Source organism: Oreochromis aureus, linkage group 11, assembly GCF_013358895.1.
Source record: "Oreochromis aureus strain Israel breed Guangdong linkage group 11, ZZ_aureus, whole genome shotgun sequence".
Lineage (NCBI taxonomy): Eukaryota > Metazoa > Chordata > Actinopteri > Cichliformes > Cichlidae > Oreochromis > Oreochromis aureus.
The window spans coordinates 35,575,379-35,594,408 of record NC_052952.1 but is presented as its reverse complement, the minus strand read 5'-3'; the positions used below and the strand labels follow the sequence as shown (position 1 = coordinate 35,594,408).

Sequence of the window (19,030 nt, the reverse complement as noted above, 5' to 3'; positions counted from 1 at the left end):
AAAGGTGCGAGTGTGCGTGTCTCTGTGTGTCAGAGATACCGACAGACTGTGCTGAATGTGAACAGAGGGTTCAAACAGCAGGTGTGCAGAGCGTCCAGCCTCCCTCTCATCAACACCAGCTACATCGCCGTCACCACGCTTCTCAGATCGAGATGAAGGCAAATAAGATCAGGCGTGATTGATGCTGCTCGCCACGTTTAGTGCTGATTTCCTAAAGCGGCTTTGGTAGCATTTTTAGACTTGATTGTGGAAGCGAAGGCAGAGCTGGCAGAGGTGGTTACAGATCAGAGTTACACGTTACTTGTGTGCTCGTCTGGCAAGCGTGGAGTGATCGATTTGCAGGTCAAACAGCATCGAGGCATAGGTTTTCTTAGGGTGAAATTATAACATTTTTCAGCTTATTCAACAGCTTTTGAAAGACTGTAATTCAGAGGAAAGGCCTGAAGAATGTCCTGCTTATACCTCGCATAATGATTTTTTCAGTCTCTCTATATATAATCTGCTGCTTATTTTCTTCCTTAATCTTCTGGTCTGTAAAATGTCAGAAGAGGTGAGCAGCTTTCCTAAAGCCATGACATGTCTGGATTTGTCAGACAATCATCCTGAACCCAAAAAATATGCTTATTAAAGACAACGAAAAGAAGCAAACCTTCACCTGAAACAGGCGTTTTACCTGTTTTGGTATTTTATATTGAAGTGCAGCTACAAAAATGAAAGAATATGATCTTCATGAAGAGGTTTGTTGCATTAAACTGAATTATCCCCAATCTGTGATTTAAAAATCAGATATTCTGATATATCAGTCCATTTTTTTCTTTCCGATACATAAATCACAAAGAATTCCCAACATTTGTTATGTGTAGTTTTGCATTTACTCGCATAGCCGCTGCCGGGCGCTGCTCAGATGGGTTGTTGCCTTTGTCCTGCCACAAGGATGCTGCAGAGTTCCCTCTGTCAATACTCAAAAGGTGTTTCTCTCATCTCTTCTTTACTCTTTCAGTTTTTGTTTATTGGCTGTTATAAATACTGATACTCATAGATTGGCACATAGCTAATATTGGCCAATAACATCAGCCTGCTGATAAATTGTTTGAGCTCTACTTTTTGGTAATGGAGATTTACTTGCAGTCCTGCCAACAGCATGCATCTCAATGTCGGTTAAATTACATTTTACTGTTAAAAAAAATAACACTGGTCCTACTGTCCATTGTTGCCTCAAATTCTGACCTCAAAACGGCGCCTCCAGCATTGCCCTCCATCACGGCTCCTTCTCAGTGCAGAACCATCCAATCACCTTCTCTGAACCTCTCAAATACAGCGACAACCAAAACTGTCAGAATCAGATCGAGTTCAGATCAAAACTCCAAGTTTCTTCCGGTCTCTTGTGTCTTTCTTTGTTCCAGCACTTCCCTTCTTCCTCTTGATTTCTTTGGGCCAGTTTCACAGTCAAGGCTGATGTTCAGAAACACCCGCTGCTTGAACTCGGGGAAAAGCTCATGTTTCACTCTAATCTAAGCTGCTGTTAGCTGTTGATTTCTGAGGCTGGTAACTCTAATGAAGTTCTGCTGTGCAGCAGAGGGAACTCTGTGGCTTCGTTTCCTGTGGTTATCCTCATGAGAGCTAGTTTCATCACAGTGTTTGATGATTTTTGTGACTGAACTTGAAAAAACCTTCAGTCCTTAATGTTTTCCAAATAATTGACCTTCATTTCTTAAAATAGGCTAATGATGGACTGCTGTATCTCATTAAGGGACCAGGACTGTTTTCCCCATGCAAACACTACATCAGCACAATATTCAATCATCCAGAAGGAAAAAGTTCCACCTGTTAACCTTTGAAAATGTTCAGCTGTGAAGTGGTACACGTTCTAAATGACAAACTCATGATGCTGGTTAAGATACTGACAAATAGGTGGAAAGTGGTCATTGAGACAAATGGTGGCTGCTTATCTTGGTGCTGCCTCTGAGACACTGTTGTTAATCACATAAAGCCAGACGCCCCCCCCCCCCGACCCTGTTAAGGATAAGTGGAAGAGCATGGATAGATGTGTGGACATAAACCCAAACATGTTGTTTAACTGAAGAAATGCTTAAAGTTTTGCCCCACAGAGCAGCGCAGCTATTCTCAAACTTAAGACTACCATGACCCATTTTGAAATCTGAAAATCTTCCACCCAAGCCTTTAATCACAACTCTGATCATGACAAATCTAAGATGAAGCATTTTTTCTGTTGTCTTTCCATTTTGATCTCCCTTGAAAATCCTTGAAATTGTCCTGGAATTACCACTGATGAGGACATTCTAAAGTCTAAACTCTGCAAACCATCTCATCTCTCTGGCAAAGACACCATATTCCCACACGTCGTCACAGGCTGGACGACTGTACAGTCACACATATAAACACACTGAAATAATGTGCTTGTTCAGGCTGAATCTCTGAAACAGCTCCACCTCTGCTGCCTGATGCTGTAACTACAGCTCCACTCAGTTCTTTAACTCCATTATGAGATACAAAATAACATATAATTTTAAAACCTACAGTTTTGTTTCATTAATCCTGTTTTAAATGTAACTGTTTAGTTGGCAGATTTAAACCATTATTACTATCTTGGTATTGCTGTAAATGATTTCTAATGGCACACCTACATTTCATTCAACATCTACAGCTGTGGCTCAGACTTTGGAAATGACCAGTGTCACGAAAAGAACAATAGAGAGAGAGAGAGAGTGTAGCCTCTAATGAGATTTAACAAACTTGCGATGTGTTGTGTAGATGTCCTTGTCGTCCCTTTGCACCCAACCACAAATCAGTCAGTTAACCCTGCAGTCACGTTGCATTTGGTTAGGATTTAGAAAGCTGCTGACATTGTGGCAACAGCTCCATGGTCAGAATATCCAGAGACTTTATAGAACAACAGTATATATTAGTAGTCTAACTGTGACGTCATACCAAAGTCAGACTCGTGTTGCCATATTATCCTATAAGATGTAATGCTTTTAGAATGTATAAATAATATATTTCCAGTGCTTTGTATCCTGCTGCAGTGAGGCTTTGGTCTTACGTTGTTGTTAGTGTTGTGCACTCTGAAGAGTCCGAGTATGAGATCCATGCTGGATGTTATTGTGACGTTGCCCAACCAAACTTTGATTGTAGGGACTGCACTGTTTACCAATATATAATTTATTGTAAACATTCTTTTTAAAATATATTTTAAAAAATCGTTTTTGAAGTAAAAACTGAAAATGATCCAGCTTGTGACTAGAAGTTTTCTTCTTTTGTTAATCTTGTGTGAGGGTAAACTGGAGAACTTTGGACTGATAAGATGGTGTCACCTTGGCATTCTCAGAACTGTACTGGGAATCTTCTATTGACATTTTTATAGACTAATAAAAAAAATCAATTAATTGGGAAAAAAAAAATAACAGGCAGATTATTCAATAAGACGTTGCTCAGTGCATCATTAAATCTAGACGTGGAGACACTGGAACGTTAATTATGTGTAACCTTGACATTTATGACTCTACAAGAACTCAGCTCAGTTGAGAAAAGCGGCTGAAATATAATTGAATGCCACTGTGAGTGGGATCAAACTGTGCGGATATGTGACCACGTTCAGCGGAGGCACTCACTGAAAACTAACCCAACAAGTTTGTTGTTTTTATTGTGTGAAAAACTGAAGCGACTCACACTGACACGAGTTAGCTCGTTATATTGATCATATATTGCCTGCCCGGGCCTCCTGTACCTGTTAAATACCAAAGCTTGTTTTTGGCCATTTGTGCCGATGCGTTGATCAGATATTGATTATGGGCGCACATATGCAAGAAATGCAAAGCCAAAGAATGCGCAGATGCGCGTGTGTGCAGTGGAAGCAGTGCTTAAGTTAAAGTCACCGTGCAAATGTCAAAATCTTTGAGGAGGTTTAGCCTCTCTCTCTCTCTCTCTCTCTCACTCGTTCTCCGAGCTCGTGCAGGCTCGCTCTCTCTCCCCTCCTCGCTCTCTCCCTCACACTCAGCCAGCCGGTGCTGCAGTGGCTCAGTCGCAGAGCGCTAGCGCGGCTGCTTTTCCGCGGTAACTCGTTTCATCCGTCGGGACACGACTGCGTCCACGGATCGTAGATGCAGCCCTCCGTTTGCGCCGCTTCGTCTCCAAACACGCACCCGTTCGACCCGGTTGACGTCTTCTGCGCGGACTCCGGCGTCTCATTCGTGCGTCCCGATTGCGTAAAAGTCGTAAGTAGCTAAGGGACGCGCTGTCCAATAATCTTGATCGATCGCAGGCCGGAAGCACGCGTTAGTTTAGTTTGGAAAATTGTGTCGATGTGCGCGGAGATGGAAAGTTGACCGCGTTCTCACATGATCGCCGCGAGCTCTGCAAAGTAAACGACTCTGTCCCGAAAATATCCAGCATGCAATGCATAATTAATCAAGCATTATGCACAAACACACGCCGATTAATTATTTACTCGATCTGCTAAACACTTGCAGTTTAAAGTAAATAGGTGTCCAAGTCCAAACACACTCCAGGGCAGCCGGACACGTGTTGAGTTCAGTGTACGTTTAGCTGTGGGATTGTTCAGAACAGCCCGACCTTACAGCTGCAGCACCGGGGTCAAGCTGCTCCGGTTCAGCTCACCTTGAACCATGCTGGTAATGTGCACGAGTCCTCCGCGGGCAAACCGCCCAGCCCGCGGCCACGCGGCGCTCCTCCGGGCATCTCTCATAGTCCTTCTCCTCCTCTGGCCACGGCCGTCTGCAGGCAAGAAGAAGCTGTACATCGGAGCGCTGTTCCCCATGAGCGGAGGCTGGCCGGGCGGTCAGGCGTGCATGCCCTCCGCTCAAATGGCCCTGGACCTGGTGAACAACAGGAGCGACATCCTGCCCGACTACGAGTTGGAGCTCATCCACTACGACAGCATGGTGAGTGCATGTGGAGGAGAGTCAGAGGAGGTGCGCACTTAAAGTGATGTGTGTGTGGTGTCAGCCCCTGAGGGATGTCATGATCTGCCTCTCAGATTATCACGAGGGCTCTTGTCATTTTCTCAGTTCTTGTAAGTGTTTTGTTCAATTCTTTTCTGATTAAAAACAGAGAAAGAAATCCTGGCTTTTATTTTTTTTTTCAATTTTCTCAAGAGTCATTGCAGATTTATGAAATTATACTGGCTGTCTTTTTTATTTTTATTTTTAGGATTGCAGGTTTTCTCCCAAGTTAAAGATAATTAGGAACTGCTTTAATGATAGCCCACCTCATCAGGGGAGGTTTTCTTTGTGTATTGTAGATTTTGGGGTCATATTTTTTGAACATCAGCCTCTTTGTGATGGAAGCGTCTTTACTGATGTTTGCCAAATACAAAAACATCAGGCACTAGGTGAAAATGTCACTTTTTCTAAGGAAGTGCTTTGGTTCTTTCATGTTTTTATCTATGGGTCACCCCGCTGATAGCTAACCCCCCAGAGTCTTTGCGCTCCGTGCCACATTCATTTTGCTAAATGAGCAAACACACCTCCTGCTTGTTGCTCATCAATCATTCATCATGGTGGTATTTTGAAATGTCAGCATTATCGACCAATATAAATCCAATAAGCACCCCTCCAGCTTGTTCAGATACTGCCCTTTTTAACCACCCACGCCACCCAAATCGACCTTAATCACAATCCGGGTTATTTATGTGAGTGAATAATCCTCGTCTTTGGGTTCTCACTGCTGCATATCCTGAAGTTTTTCACTGAAAGGAAGTGTTTTTCTCAACAGTGGGATGAGTGCAGACATAGATTTGTTTAAAAAAAGCAATCCTCTGTCTCTTCTCTTGAGGGTTGTTATCAATCATGCTGCAGGACAGATGCCTGGAGAGTTGGCTGGGGCACCAAACAGTTAACTGCACAGGGACTGGTTAGAAATTTGCTACGAGCTTTATTCTGATTGGTGTACGAGGCTCTGCATTGGAATCCTGTTAAACAGAATAGCAGGGAAAGAGAGCAAGTGTGTGTGTGTGTGTCTGTGTGTGTGTGTGTGCATGTGAGAGAGAAAGAGAGCGAGAGTTGGCATGGCAACACAGTTACTCTTGAAGCACACCACAGAAACAAACAAGGCTTCAGCTCTGTGGAAATATGTGTGCAAAATCATACGCTGGATGTATGCAGAGCTGATGGCACAGAGCATTTTGTTAGACATACACCTCGTTCTTTGCACTCGAAACAGATTAAATACGTGCGTGTGTCCTCCGATTACAAGTGTAGTGAAGCAGGCATCTGCAGACGGAGCAGCCATAAACATAAAAATAAAGCAATGAAGAGATTTCAGAGGGATTGGAAAACATCTCTCTTCGTGCTTCAGGAGTTGCTGGTGCCTCCGGCTCGCGAAATAGATGCAGATCCTTTTTGAAGGGAAAAGCTCAAAGAGGCTAGTGTAACATTGTCTGAATGATACTGGTTAATTCCTTGATTTTAAGTCCTGGCGGGAGGGGGGTAGAGGGAGGAGGAATTTATTGCTCCTACTCTGGGTACAGTGTGGTCAGAATGAGGTTTTTACTTTTTGATTGCAAACGTTTTTCACCTGGCTGGAATAGTAATGAGGATGACAGTCTGAAAACCAATTATAAAGAAGGAGATTAATTATGATATTTGCATGCAGTTATGAGAACCCATTCCACATTCTTGTTTGGTCTGAGAAGAGATCGCCACATTTGAAGCACAACTTGGTGTTTAACAGCGAGATTAAGACGAGGGTTTAAATGGCTCTTTGTTTGCATCTCGAGATGAAGGCTGCGGAGTGTAATTATGCATCAAAGACTCTTAACTGGAATTTATTATGATGAGAAACTTTTATTGCATCTCTAAATGATTAAATAAAAGAAATGCATCAAGGGAGGCCTATTATGCATATCTTCAGGTCCATATTTTTATTTGTGTATTCTACCAGGGTAGCTTTGCAATTAAGAAACAAACATTATTAACAATGTGATCCTCGTTCACCTTAGTGCAGCCCCATTTTTGCTCCTCTTTCCTTCCTGCTACCTCCCCTTTTCCTTCTGATTGGCTGTTCCTGCTAAACTAAAGGTGGGTGTTCACTGTCAAAGCTGTCTGACGTTGTCATATTTTGGATATCCGCTTTCTTTGACATCATAACAAACCAAGAGTAGAAAAGACAATGCAAGTCTGAATCGCAGACCGTATAGGAAAGATGGCTGTAGCTCCTGGTTCTCAGTTATTGGTTACCAAAGTTCTTTGTGAAGCCTCAATCTGAGTGTTTTGAGGTCGCTGTCAGAGTTTAAACGCGACAAGTGAGCCACAGATCAGATTGAGAGAAAGAAACGGAGAGACACTGCAGTTTAATAGGCTAGCAACTTGTCACAGCGTGCGACTGAAATTTACGACGACGAGAGCCGTTTCCCTACAGACCTATAAAACCAGACTAATAGGTAAACAGAGGAAAAGAGCTTCACTGGCTTCTTTCAGACCTGGACGCTACATCCATGTTTGAGATGCAGCTCAGCAAACATAGCTCAAACCCCGATGTCACCTCCCTGGTCATCTTATCTGAACTGTAAGACAGACCGGTGATGATATTGTTTCGAGCTAAACTACATGTTTACAGAACTGCATTTGGGCTTTAAAATGTGGTTACTTAGTGGTTGTAAACAGACATTCACCTGACAGCTTCTCCACATAGAAAAAGTAGTATTACTACTGTTGGTATTGGCCTGTTTTTACAATATAAGATGAAATTTGAAGGAATTTACAGTCTTTATGATTTATAGTGTGCTAAACTTAGCACGTCACAAACACTGTAGGTCTGCTCCTGATGCTTGTGTTATGCACCCTGTGACAGGAGTCCGGTTATCTCAGTAGAATGAGAAATGACCTTTGCTGCAAGAAAGAAAAGTATATTCCACAAAGTCTAACAAAGACCTCCAGGCCATGTTCAATGTTTAGCTCATAAGAAAGCTGTGGTCTGACTTTTGTTTTCAAAGTGTTTTTTAACCATGACTAGACGTTGACAAAAGACCACCAGCCTACGGTTATTCAACATCGCAGCGTTTGCTGGGAGACTAATATACTCAAGAACTCCCACTGTCTAGACTTCTGGCCTCATAGTGGGCAATTGTCAGGTAGTCCAGCAGGAGTCGGGCTGTATGGAGATATGGAACAAAAATGTAAATTTCACGGGGTAAACTTTTTTCTTCTCATTTATAATAGTGCAACAATATATATATATATATATATAATTCCATATTTATATATTTGCTTTACAGTTAAATACTTTTCCTGGATACTAAGAACGTCACAGCACCAGGTCCACTTAATAGCATCCACCATTTTGATTCAGGCATGAAGCAAAGGACTTCTGGCAGCAGTCACCTTCAGCCGCCAGCACAACCAGCTGCTCCTTATACACACATGGAAATTTCTGTTGTGGTGCTTCTTATGTGTAGCTGTTATTTAGAATCACGTGGCGCTGACCGAGGACGTTCTGTTGTAAAACCTTTACGGATTAACGAGTGTTTATAAGCAGAATGACAACATTTTACTGGTAAATCTGCAACTGTGTGGATTTACTTCAGTTCAGACGCTTTCCCGATGCTAGAGCTGCAGAAACTAAATTCAAATGTGGACATTTTTGTCCAGGAGCAGGTGTAAATGATTATTTTAGCTGTTTGGCTCTATGTACTCCCGTTCATTGAGGGCTATTCTGCAGCCAGAGTCTGTACAATGGGATTAATAGGAAGTGAAATGGCTCTTGTAGATCGGTTCTGGCTGAGCTTTGGGCTCACAGGGATTACTTGCACATTCACTGACCTCATTATTTAAAACTTTGTCCATCTTTAATGTGAGCATTGAGTGGTGTAACAGTACACCCGTATGTGGCAGAAAATCAGAAAAAGCAGTAGTTCCACCTCTGACATTTGACTTGGCAAACAGGTGACAATTTGGGCTGGGAGTATGGAGCGATGTCCAACTTGTTCAACATCATAAAATATTTATGAAGCTCAACACTTAATCCCAGCTTGTCTTTTAAATGGATGCACATACCCCATGGTAGCAGAACGGCTTGTTTCTCTGGCTATTCTGGCGACAGCATCAGACTATTTACAGCCTTCTGAGATGTGCGCACACATGCACACACAGGATCGCGCGCAGACACGCGCTCTCCACACAGGCTGTTGCCATGGATATATCAAAGCCGAGACTGCAAACTTTGATCAATTATTAACAGTGATGAGTGAGACGGTGGAGATGCAGAGAAATGGCGGTGAAACAAGGTGCTTCCCTCACTTCCGTTTTTGATTTTAATTGGCAGCCGTGACACAATTTTCCATCCGCTGTGGCATAACTCGTATCCTTCAGTGGTCCTCGTGCATGTCCGTTGGCACACGAGCCTGAAGTGTGGTGCCAGACGCAATTATGAGGAACTAAGGAGATGTAGCTCTGCATGCTTTGAGATTCAATATTCAGGCGGTCCCCCAAGCCTGATCATATCCCCTATTCACACTCTTTTTATATTATTCAATCTGGAGTGTAATTAGATGGCATATTATGACGACCAAGTGTATTTTCTCATTCTTCCCAGCTCAGGGAAACTTCAGTTTCTTTCAAAGCTTCTCGCCAGCTGGGTATGACTGATTGGAGAGACTACATGGGCATGTTAACATGACACCGATATTGGCTGCAGGAATTTCAGCACCAAGGACAGCAGCTGAAGTGCCCATCTTTTGTGGGGTATGTGAGTGTGTGTGTAGTTTTATGTACACACACAGTAGCATTAATCTGGGTGTGTGACAGAGAATGTGAATGTGACCATGAATGGCATCGGGGGCCTTCATTGCTGCTGCTCTCATGAGCCAAGGAGGAACAGAAATGAAAGTAGAAATGGTGATGACCCCAGGGGGCTGTAGCAGACAGACCTCCAAGAATAGCAGAGATTCCTCAGCCTTTATTGCAAACCTGCCAACACCCCTGTTTGCCTCTGTTTTTTTTATAAGGAGGCCATGTGCTTGCTGATTATGTTACCAAAGGCTTTGTGTGTAAAGAGAATGACTGAAACATTCAACAACTGGAAAAGATTTTTTTCTTGCAAGTACATCCAACCTCTGCCACTTACCTTTAAAGCCTGTTAATATTTCATGTGGAAACAGCACAAAATAAACAGAGACTGTATATTGAAGATATATGTTGCCACTGTGCAAAGCTTAGTAATCAGGAAATGGTTGCAAACTTGGTTAGTATGTACAGAGACACTACTGGTACATGACACAAAGACAAGTATCTGACAGTTAAGGCTGAATAACGTGCAAAAAAGAGAAAAAAAAAAGAAAAGAAAGCACAAAGCTAGTTGCTACAGCTACCTGTGTCGCCACGCACCTGTCGGTCAAAAGCCGCCATGCCTTAAGTAAACATTTAAACAACAAAATCCCCCCCTCCCCCATTAATCTCATGAAGGGAGAAATTAGCCATAGTGTCCAACGCTTTTCTATATTTCTCTTGTAAAGTTTGACACCAGGTGGCCTTTGGAGGAACTACAGTTCCTCTAACAAATTGATTTTGTTGTATTAGAATCAGAAAACCAGTGGAGTTGCCTCCACCGGTTGAATTTTGATGGTTTAGGTGTTAATTGTTGATTTACAAGTGACCACTTATCTGCAATGCTGTTGCGGCAGTTTCTCTTGTAGATCTATCTATCTCCCCTCACTCGTGATTAAAAACATCTCCAAGATTGGTCAACATGCTCAATTGGTGGCTTCAGCCATCTTTTATATACAGTGTGTGGTTTTAAAACAAAAAGCTTCTATATGATGGGTTTGGCACTGGTTTACCATGAATTGACGTTTGAACTTTTCCATATCTTTTTCATCTCTGCACAGTGTTCCCATTATATTATCAAAGGTTTCATTTCTTGCTTTCATAGAAAAATGGCATGATTGAAAAGTGCAGCTATGTATGTATGTTGTGTTCAAAAATACACCCTTTCATTATACACCTTTTACTGCCTGCTAACCATTTCCTGTTATGTTATTCAAAGTGAAAAGAACATGGAATAAGTAACTGTTCAAAGCAAAATAACTGAATTACTTTCTTAGAAAACTTCAATCTAAGCTGGGTTTTCTTGTGTGTGCCTCCATCTGCTTTTATTATAATGATTAAGGGTTTTAATAGCAAAATTAACTCGAGCAGCCTGTTCAGGGATCTTACAAACGCTCTGTAACGAATTCATAGAATTAAAGGGCTTCTGTTTAATATGGGTTGCTCAAGGGATTTTAAAGTGTTTTTTTAATTTGTTTTCCATTATTTTTAATTGTCTTGCACAACATCAGTATTACTGTTTTTTTTTTATTTCAAATCAAACATGCTAAATTGTGTATATATATAAAAAATAATCGCAGGTTTCCCATTGTTATTACCATTGTCATTAACGCCACAGTCACACTAATAGAAACAATGGCTGGAGACTGCGGCATGATCCAAATTATTGCAACTACGTACAATAAACTTGCAATTTTGTTGCCTTGACAAAGGGCGACCATGTCTGTAAGCACTCGTAGTCAGCTGCTGTCTTCAGAGCGACTGTGGTGCGTCAAGACGGCGATTTGGTTAATTATTTGCCTGTTTTATTTTCTCTTTTTAAATCTTTTTATGACTTTTAATCTTATGTGCAGCACTTTGTGATTCTGTCTAGAAAGGTGCTATATAAATAAAAATTTATTTATTTATTTATTTATAAAATGGCATTCAGATGGAGTCAGTCTGCTACCAGGCTGATCAGGATGTGATAGAGACTGGGGTCAAGCTGGCAATTACGAGCAGCCTGTTTGTAATAATACAGAGATTAAATGATAAATAGGTTGTGATCTGTTGGCATCACATTAAACAGAAGTTCACATTAACTACTTATATTATAATTACTTAACAGCCAGAACCTCAAAGGTCTAAAACAGAAATTCCTCCATAAAGCGGTTTAGCTACGAAAGGACACAGCTGCTTAGCAAAACACATTTTCTATTACCAGAATACAAACTGCTGGTAACCAGTATTGCAAAGAAATGTGTCACAGATGAGTTGCACTCATCAGTGCAGACTGACTCCGACTGATTGCAACGTGTTGGCAATCTGTCTGCATTTCTAAATGATATAAATAGACAGCACGTATTTCCAAAGTTTTGCAGATCTGTCTGACTGTGATTGCAGTCACTGTGAAACGTGGCTCGAACACTGGGCAACAATTTTGCTGTTGCCAGATGAGAAAAAATTTCAATGCAATAACTGGTGAGTTACCGTTTTGTTTCTCTTTTTGTTTTTTGTTTTCTAGTTGTGAGGAGGTTGCATTCCTGTTTTTCCTCTAGTGTAACCAAATCATTATATCCTGGCTAGCTAGCCTAGTGTGTTTTGTGAACATTTCTAACCTCCCAAGCCTGACAGCATGCCACACTTACGGATGCACTGATCTGATATTTGGATCTGCTGTCAGTGACACCAGGCTGATCCATTTAGTTCACTTACACGTTGTTCTGTATTTTTTTTACTCAACCACAAACTGTGTTTAAGTGAGCTGACATGACTGGAACGCAAAGCTTTCCCTCACTCACTCGCTCTCACTCTCACTGTGTAACACTTGGGAAGTTCTTATGTCTCATCAGTATATTAATATTATTTCACTTGCTCTATGCAAAGAGGTGCACACACAGTGAGACTGAGAGCAGAGGAAGGAGAAACTGGCGTGCGAGTAAAACTCGCAGTAAAGACTAGTCATTAGGTCATTAATGTTTTTTTGTAAATGCTTATTTTCATGTGTCTTGGGTCTGTTGTTGTTGTTTTTTTGGTTTTAAGTCTTTGATTTTTTTTTTCCAATTTATTTTATAAAGTTATTAAAAGTATTCCTAAGAATACTAGTAGCCTAAGTGAAGCTATATGCAGTCTACTTCCTGTAGCCACAGTGAAGCTACTCATGCACTGTGTAAGTTTGGGAGCATCTGATCTGAGAGAGGCCTCTCTTTATCATTCTTTGATGTCATACTGGTTCTGATGATCCATGACCTTTATTCATGCAAAGCCATGTTTAAAAAAATACAGATTCTTCTCCTCGGCTCTAACCTAAAGGAAATATGTTTTTGTTCCCCAGCGACTGGGTTTTTGCGCTGGTTTGTCATGAATTGAAACAGCTTGAGTCTTTTCTCGTCTTGCTGCCCAGTGTTTCAATTTTGCTTCTGTTCAAGCAAAGATTTAATTTCCTGCGCGCACAGAAACAGTGAATGATTGAAAGCTTCAACTATATGTCAGATGCCATTTTGCAATTGTGTTCCAGACTAGACCCTTTCATTTTATACCAGCGCGGCCTGTTAGCCACATCATATTAAGATGAAGGTGGAAGGTGCGCGGAATATATAACGGCTGCTGGGTAAAACTGAATTTGTTTTTTGATAAACACCAGTGTCAGGTTTAATGATAGCGGTGTTTCACAGAAAATGAAAGCCTATTTTATTGTAAATTTACTCGTTATCTGTAATAATTAGGCTTTCTACCTGAGAAGTAGTTTTTGACTAATGTGTGCTGAATGTTTGTTCATTTTCTTTACAAACATTCAGCTGCAATCATTAGAAGTATTCTAAAGTAAAGCTCTGCATGCAAGCCTGTTAGTGTAACTACATATATATAGAGAGTTAGCAAAACCCTGACTAAGCAAGTTGTCTCAGTGTGAATTCCTAAAGAACATCCACGAGGTCAGAAACTGCACTTTTAAATGAAATTGTAATGTCTTCATTTATTAGGCAGCAACTTATTTGCGAAATTGATGGAAACAAGCCGTTATTAAACGTGTAATGTGCTGTGGTAATGACAGATTGATGAAATAACTCAAAGATAATTAGCGTGGGCGGTGAATTACTGCTCAGAATGAAGTTAAAACACTGTAACACAAGAAAACTAACAAGCTTCTCCTCAGCATGCAGCCAGCCCACAGCCACAGTGACAGAGAACACAAACAACCTTCGGGAAAGACACTGTTTAACAAGCTGAAGGCGTCAATCTGCATCTTCTTCATATGAAGATAAGGCAACAGTTATTTTTATGAGGAGCTGAGAACCATGTGGTTTGTATCCAGCTGATTTCACCCAGTGAGCTGAAGTGATCTGTGAAATGAGCAGGTATGGTGATTGATTGGAAAGAAAACCTGCAGCCTGTCTGCGTTGCATTGCACAGGGTTGGCTGTTTCTATTCAGTTCAGTTTTAGTTATGCACTCAAAGTGAGGACAGTGCCTCACATGACCGAGAGAAACCCAACGATTCCCTTTGAGCAAGCGCTTACCCTAAATAACACAAATGTTGTGAAGCTGTTTACCACGTCAATATTAATTGTGTTAATCCAGCAACTAATGATAGACTGAGGGAGCAATTTTACACTCATTCATTCGCCTGAAAACTTTAATCACTGAAATAATTCAGCTTTGGTCAATATTATCATGACAAGTAACAGAATTTCTGCAAAGATAAATTGCAAAATCCAGCGTAATTCAGAGGTCTTACAAATCCACTCACACAGGATCCACAGTGGGAGTTTGCACTGCTTTCTACTCCCAGCTCGTCCATGTTTTGGAATTGTGTTTTTTGTGGAGGGCTAAAAGTGTCAAATTCAAATAAACACATCAGTTTGTTTGTCAATAATTAAAAATATCAATTTGATTTAAAACATAAGCAGTTGTTTCACTATTTCATTAATTATTCTGTGCTTCTGTCAACACCATCCATCAGAGTCAAGGGGCGGGGCCTAATCAAAGACTGACCTAATCAAAAACATTGATTTGTTCTGGGCTCGAGTCTGGCAGTGGGTATTTCTCAGAGTTTGTATTGCACACTTGTTAGTTCCTGTTGGACCAGTACACTCAGGAGTCCAGACATCCGAGGACAGGAGGATGCAGCGTACTCAATGACATCAGCTCAGCTTCACTATTTACTTTACTGCTTTTTATGATTAATGTTTATGATGAAAGTAGCACATAATAGACCTAATTACCTGTGTTATTTACAAACACACACGTTTTTAAAAGCCCTCTGGCAAGATGCTCAGCTATAAAAGGGCCATTAATGTGAAATTATTTTAAAAGGTCATAAACACTGGACTTATTTGGATGAGGTAAAGAAGTGTACACCAGCAGATTAAATTAAATATTACTGATTATTCAAGCGACAGTTCAGCAGTCGCTATGCATCTATACATAACTCTCACTGCTCATCAAAGAAAAAACACACAGATCTAATAATTCAAGTAGACTTCTATAACTTATAACAGCCAGCTGGTGTTTAGAATACAGTTGGATAAATATTAAAAATGAATAATTTGATAATTTTTGGAACAGGCCTGACATTACTCTTCAGGAACATCATCAATATGCAAGTCCAGATGTTTCTGCTCTTGGTGAAAACGCTCTCAGTTTCCTCTCTGTATTAAAATATTTTTAATGTTAGTTTTATTGGAAAATAAGGTGTCATAAACAAGTTTAACACATCTGAACATCATGAAACAAAGACAAGCAAATGATTCTGTTGAAAATATAATACAACACTCCAGTGGTGCATCATGGTTCACTAAAACTATCCAGTTATAAAGCTTATCTTTAATCGGAAAATGGACAAACCATCACCGGTTAGATATCACCTCTGTGATTTATATCCCGTGTTTACCCCCGAGTGAGAGGTGAGGGGTTTTAAAAACAGTGTTCTGGGAGCAGGCTATTCTCAGCCAGCATCATGAGCTCCGATTGCCCGATCAGCTGATCGCTGAGACGAGCTGGCTGTTAGCCTAATGGGACCTGACATGTCACAAAATGTTGGAGCACTTTTGCAAATGGGCTCTATCTCAGCAAATCAACGAGATATGTGAAATTTATACCGTTATGTTCTCACCTAAAAACTCCTAAAAGTGTATTTATTGACACAGAAACAGTAGGATTTCAACATTTTACTTGCAGTTTGGTGCTTTGCTTCCCCCACTGCTGCTTGTGATGTAGTTTGAAATACCTTCTTGGATACCTGGCTGCCACAAGTCCACACCACCCCCAACCATGAGTCTGTTATCTGGAATCAATCTGTCTTGACTTGCTCTGCGGGGTAACCAATCAGAGGTTAAGGTGTGTTGATAAGCCGCAGTGATGGTTTAAAATATTTTATGACACAATAAATAATGCAGTGTTTCCCAACCTTTTGGAGCCACGGCACATATTTCACTTCAAAAAATCACACGGCACACCACCAAACAAAAATGTCACACAAAGCATATTGATAATTTCTCCCCGCACACCAGGCATAGTGGAATTGGTTTGGATTTGTCCCAGTTATATACCTTTTTTGTCTTTCTTCTGACCACTACTCATGCTGGGCCTTCCTCTGGGTCGGAATTTTCTCCAGGTCAGATTAACTACTTTTCAAATATTTATCTATTACTATTACACACTGCGTTGTCTCACTTGCAGCATGACCATGTAATTTCTTCTTCATCTTCTTCTGGCAGTTGGCAACCCATTTAATTAGAGCAGGTAGTTGTACTGCCCTCTAGTGGAAGAGAATGTAATTGCTCTGCCCGTTGCTTGCGCTGGTTGCTTAGAATACCAATCAGGTGAAACCAGATAATCTCCATGGCGCACTCGATCATTTCTCACAGCACACCTGTGCCACGGCACAGTGGTTGGTAAACACCGAAATAATAAATTAAATCTTGAAAACGTTAAATATGTTTTTAAATCAAATCAAATTTGGCTCCAAAAATCAGTCTCCTCATAGACTCCTCATGGTTAAGTGTCAGACTTTGCAACAGAAAAAAAGTAGCTAATTTTCAGTATTTATAGCTATTTTAATTGTATTATTTTCTAACATGTCCATTATGTTTTTGTAGGGGTGTAGCTGCTGTGATTGACAGGTGGTTGCCTTCTTGGTTTTGTCTCAACTAATTCGAGTCCCTAAACTGGACCTCTGAATTTCTGTCATGGTGTTGGAGCGTTTTTAATCCAAGTAACTGACAAATATTATGACCTCATTTGCAGTTATTTGTACTAACAACTCATCCAAGAAATGAATTCTTCAGTTTGGTGAGCAAAACTCTTGTATTCTGTTCTGTCTGTCCCATGGAGCCCATGGAGTCTCTATACTAACCAAAAGTCTGAGCACTCTGCCTTCAAATATGGTGACTTCTGGCTCCAGAAAGTAGGATAATGGTAGTCTAAGGAGCTTGGAAAGAAAAGGTCATACTACGATGACCTGCATGACTGAGAACCTTCACAGATAGATAATGGTATCATAAAGCTAAAACCAAGGCATCGAAGTGGGAGTTGATAGATCTAATGGTGATTCCATGGTGACTATGTTTATATAGTGCCTTCAATCCTACAGGACACACGCAGAAACGTGCTGAGCTCCTAGCCGAGGAGTCGTGACAGAGGCAGTGATCTCGGCTGTCTAGAGTGGGCAGTGACCGTCATGATGGCATTTCAAAAAATGTTTTTAAATGTCTTTGTGTGGTCTTTGCGATTGAAGTTCCCCCTTTGATTAGGATCAATCCAGGAAATCATATAGCAACATTTACATGAGAAGTCTGGCTGTCAGAGCTGCTTAATGGGGCTCCGATTGAATTATCTAATTGCATGTAAACTTAACCACTGTAATTCCACCCAATCTAAAGTTAATGGAAAACACATCAATCAACAAGAAGCCCAGCCATTTCACATTCCTGAGTCTCGACTGGTGATTACCACTTCAGAAAAATCACAGGGCTGCCTCAACGAGACAATTCAGCCATCGAGACAAACACCCCAATTAGGATCTTTATTGGTTGTTGCCATCACCATCTGCAATTCGATTGCTTGTGACACTCATCTGGAGTGTATTTTTTTTAGCCATGCATGTGTGTGTTTGTATTTGAAAGCCATATCTCTTCTTCCATGCCGAATCATTAGATGTGTCAGGCCCGTTTAACTGTGACTCTGATGAGCAGTGTGGTGCAGACGTCTGTAATGTGGCTGACAGAGTGGTGATGGATCATTCAGCCACACTTTCGCCACCTAGACACGCTGTAAATGACTTTATTGGAGGCTTGTAATGGCTCGTGATGGCTGCCGTTGTGATCGTTGTGCTCGCTTTTCTTTGTTTCTGCCTGTTTTTTTTAATGTCCTGATCTGTCAGCGGCGCGTCGTGTGTTGATGAGACACGGCGATGCAGGCTGTATGGATGCTGTGAAACTCTGCAGATAATGCATTTTTCTTTCTTACTGCAGCTCATCTTTTCTCTTCAAATTTGCATCCGCTTGTTTACTGCTCTGTGCTACTTTTGTGCTATTTTCTTTGCTTTGTCGTGACCCTTTCTTGTGCTGCTCTTTCCATTTCCCTGACTTGTCCTTTTCTTTCTCCTACTTGTCTTTTCAACGCACATTTGCATTGGCCTTTTTGTGACTCCACTGCTTCGATGTCATTTCCCTTTACTTTATCTGCTCTCTTCTCTTCTCTTACTCTATTTACAGACGCCTCCATCTCCCACTCTCCACTGCTTATTTGTTTCTTTTTTTCCCTCTCGCTCCTCTTTTTTTCCATCTGTCTCCTTCAGTCTTATCGCCTCAGTTTTTTTCTGCATCACCTTCTGTCTCGACTTAATTAATTTCGGTGTCGATCCATTTAAAGCTCACTCTGTCGTTTTTGTCCTTCCAGTGCGACCCAGGAGAAGCTACAAAGTTGCTGTATGACCTTCTGTACACCGAGCCCATCAAGATTGTCCTGATGCCCGGCTGCAGTGGCGTCTCCACGTTAGTGGCTGAAGCAGCTCGCATGTGGAACCTCATAGTGGTGAGTGTCTTCCAGTTTTCATACCGAGCACCTTCACGCTCTTCCTGTTTTACTCCAGATGTTTTAATTTTTCAGACAAACATGAGGCTTAACCTGAAAATTTACTGAAAATCTCTTCACATAATAACAGCCAAAGCAGAATTTACCCATATTTACTTGTGTGGTCTGCACATAAAGTCCAAATATGTGTCCATTAATATTTATATCCCTTTACTCCATAAG

The 19,030-nt window shown here is 41.1% G+C and overlaps 1 protein-coding gene and 1 long non-coding RNA gene across 4 annotated transcripts in view; one reads left to right on the top strand and one right to left on the bottom strand.

The window, feature by feature from the left end:
- The window catches only part of LOC120442619, a 31,025-nt gene extending 26,262 nt beyond the window's left edge, over positions 1-4,763 (bottom strand). Inside the window, exon 1 of the long non-coding RNA XR_005614825.1 lies at positions 4,636-4,763. This is a non-coding gene — a long non-coding RNA (uncharacterized LOC120442619). The remainder of the gene's footprint in view (positions 1-4,635) is intronic.
- gabbr1a (gamma-aminobutyric acid (GABA) B receptor, 1a) overlaps positions 1-19,030 on the top strand; it is a 127,440-nt gene that overhangs the window by 43,193 nt on the left and 65,217 nt on the right. For all 3 annotated transcript variants that reach the window (XM_031754295.2, XM_039619465.1, XM_039619466.1), the window contains 2 exons: positions 4,759-4,919; positions 18,674-18,808. In XM_031754295.2, coding sequence (XP_031610155.1) covers positions 4,759-4,919; positions 18,674-18,808 — 296 coding nt within the window. The remainder of the gene's footprint in view (positions 1-4,758; positions 4,920-18,673; positions 18,809-19,030) is intronic.